We start from the raw sequence: 2994 nt of genomic DNA, 5'->3' as shown, positions 1-2994 counted from the left end.
CCCGGGCCGGCAGCACCGGGAAGGCTGCCCTCACACCAGTCCCTCCGTGGTGGGACCCAACTCCCTACTCCAAAACCACAGTCCCTCCTGCTGCCTCCAGCGCCGCTTTGATCTTCTCTGCTTCCTCCTTGGAGGCGTTGGCCTTGATTTCCTGCGGGAGGGACTCCACCAGCTTCTTGGCCTGCGGGAGGGACAAAGTACGAGACTTGTCAACTACCTTTTACTAACGAGATTAACAGATCAGAGCCATGAGCCTGATCTCTGCGGACCAGGTGAGCTCACCCACTGCTCTAAGCCCCCAACTTTCACTTGAACTGCAGCACATCCTGACATCAACCTGACTGCAAGTGACAGCACCTCCACCACAGCCCCCAAGACCTTCCTCAGCAAGGAACTGCCCGTGAATTCCTCCCACCACAGGCACGGTGCTCCCAGACACAGCCTGGAGCTCAGAAGGTGCCTGGGACACAGGCAGAGCCACCGGCCTGGCTGGGCGGATGTTTTTCAGCCCAATGTTTTGGTTCACATATTTTTGCCAGCGGGGAGGAAAGGCCGTTGCAGGGTTTGGACACGGTTGAGCAGGAATCTGCTGCACTTGGTGAAAAGGAGCTCCAGCAGACTGTGCTTGACAACACAGCCTGGACATTTCCAGGAGCTTTTGTACAAATATTGGTGCTGTGGTACTGCAAGGTTTGAAGCAGGCTGAGAAGCTGCTGAACTAACAGGGACTTCCTGCAGTGCTGCTGTACAGAGGGGAGGTGACCCCGGGGGCGTAAAAGCCCCTGCTGCAGCCAGATGCTCTTGCCCTTACACCAAATGGCAGCCACAAAGCTCCAGGGCTCCTAAAACAAACCCTGGGCAGACTCCCAGGGCAGAGCCACTGTCAGCTCCACTGCAGCACCACAGGTGTCCAGCACCCAGCACTGATCACTGCTGGCAGGAGGCAGGTCGTGTGGGTTTCATTCCTGTTGGCTGCAGTGAAGATGGATCCATGGTGGCAGCAGATGCTGGTTTGGCGGGTCAGGCTGCCCCGAGGCAGGACCGTGTCCAGCAAGGAGCCTGCTCTGGCTTGCTGAGACAGGGACAGGCAACACAACCCAGGCTGTTCGCCAAGACCCTCACTCACTGGTGCTGAACTCAGTCTTGCAGCTGCTCCCAGCACCCAGCTGGATCCACAGGGACAGCTGGGGCAGAGACAACGTGTTCCTGATCCCCACTAGAGCACACGGGGACATGGCCCCGGGGCAGGTGACGACAGGAGGTGGGATCAGCTCCAAATGTATTCAAGAGGGGCAAACGGACTCAAGTCTGGCTGGAGCTGAGCACACACCACAGCATTTCTGCAGGGCTGCCCTGTTGTGGTTGCACCAGCACCCGGTGGCCACAGGTGGCACCAGCAACGACTTCCTCCACACCATGAACAGCCCAGCAGGCCAGGAAGAGATCCCCTGCAAATCTCATTAAACACACCTCAATGGGATGGCAATAACGTTTACAACAATAACGGATCATCTCCTCCTTGAACACAACCTCCGTCGACAGCAGCAGCAGCTGCTCTGTGTGCTTTAAACACAGCTCTGTAAGTCACACTTGGCAAAGTTCACCCACAACAAACTGCGCCTACCAAGCCTGGGCCTGCATGGGACATGACCAGCTCATCTGACATGTTCCACATACCCAGCCAATTTCATTTAGTGTTAGTTCCCCAGACAGCTTTTAATTATCCCCTGACTGTGTCCGTTACAGGTTTCTGGTGTGTGAACATTTGCTTGGGACTGATAACAGACAAACAATTGCCCAAGTCTTCGAGCTGGTGGTCAGTTAATATTCCCAGTGGGCCAACGAACCTCACGGCTCTGCCAGCAGCTTCTCTGTTATCAAACTGTTTCCTGTGCAGTGCATTGATATGAATGGGGCAGATGATGTTCTGCAGATCTGTCTGATATCCAGGGCTACAACCAAGAGCAGATTTTACAATGCTCTGTTTTTCCTTGCAACTGGATAAAAAGAAACTGCTATTAGTCCCAAGATAGGAAAGCATCACCCAGTGGAGAACTGAAGCAGGTGAAATGCTGCCTCAGCAGCAGCAGCTCTGTTGCCCTTTTCTGTCCTGAGCCCACATCCCAGCTGAAGGATGAGCTCTGACCTGCACAGGGCTGAGAAGAGCCCATCTCCTCAGAGGGAAACAGAGCAGCAGTCACCTACAAAACAAATTGCTCTGAAAAGGGCTGGAAATATGTACTGCAAGAGATGTCAGTTAGAGAAGCTCCTCTAAACTCACAAATACATTTGCCTTGAAAAACCTTTAGGGAAAGGGAAGGCAAATCAGCTGCAGTGAGGAATCCTGGCTGCTCCTGAGGTCTGCAGGGAATCCACAGCAACTCATAGATCTGGAGAAGCTGAGCCTGACACTAAGGCCTTTGCTCTGAGCCTTCCTCATCCCACTGCTCCTGCTCGGGGCTCAGCTGTTGGGACATCCAGCAGAGTGAAGAGGGAACAGCCTCTAGACAAACAGACACAACTGACTCCTGCTCTGCACCTTCTGTGCATCCCTGCGCCCAGGTGTGTGCACAGGCAGGCTGCTTTCCTCAACCCAGCATCCCTTCTGGACACAGGACTGAGGCTGCTGCTTGCTTCATGCCTCAGGACCCACTGGGGCCTGGGGGTGACATGGGAGCGGCTGGAGCTTGGGGCAGTCCCTCCTCACCTGCACAAGGTTGATTCCTGGCACAAAGTTCTTCACCTCCTTGATCAGCTTCACCTTGTCAGCAGGTTTCAGCTCTGTCAGCCGGACAGTGAAATGTGTCTTCTCTTTCTTGAGTGGGGCCACCTCCTCCTCCTCCTGCAAGCAGCCAGAGTTTGGTGAGGGCACCTGGCCAGGCCCGTCGCCCCCCACGTGTGGGGACCTGCAGGGTTGACACGAAGCCCCCAAGGCCCAACTCCCGACCCCTCCCCGGACAGCCCGGTACCTGCGCAGCCGCCTGGGAGGGCTGG

The 2994-nt window shown here is 55.6% G+C and overlaps 1 protein-coding gene across 1 annotated transcript in view; it reads right to left on the bottom strand.

The window, feature by feature from the left end:
- Positions 1-64: 64 nt before the first annotated feature.
- LOC104398560 (hepatocyte growth factor-regulated tyrosine kinase substrate-like) overlaps positions 65-2994 on the bottom strand; it is a gene marked incomplete at its 5' end in the record, with an annotated part of 11872 nt that continues 8942 nt past the window's right edge. The window contains 2 exon segments of the mRNA XM_010008684.1: positions 65-181; positions 2708-2842. Coding sequence (XP_010006986.1) covers positions 65-181; positions 2708-2842 — 252 coding nt within the window.

Source organism: Chaetura pelagica, unplaced genomic scaffold, assembly GCF_000747805.2.
Source record: "Chaetura pelagica isolate M959 unplaced genomic scaffold, ChaPel_1.0 scaffold962, whole genome shotgun sequence".
Classification (NCBI taxonomy): domain Eukaryota; kingdom Metazoa; phylum Chordata; class Aves; order Apodiformes; family Apodidae; genus Chaetura; species Chaetura pelagica.
This window is presented reverse-complemented; position numbering and strand designations above follow the sequence as displayed.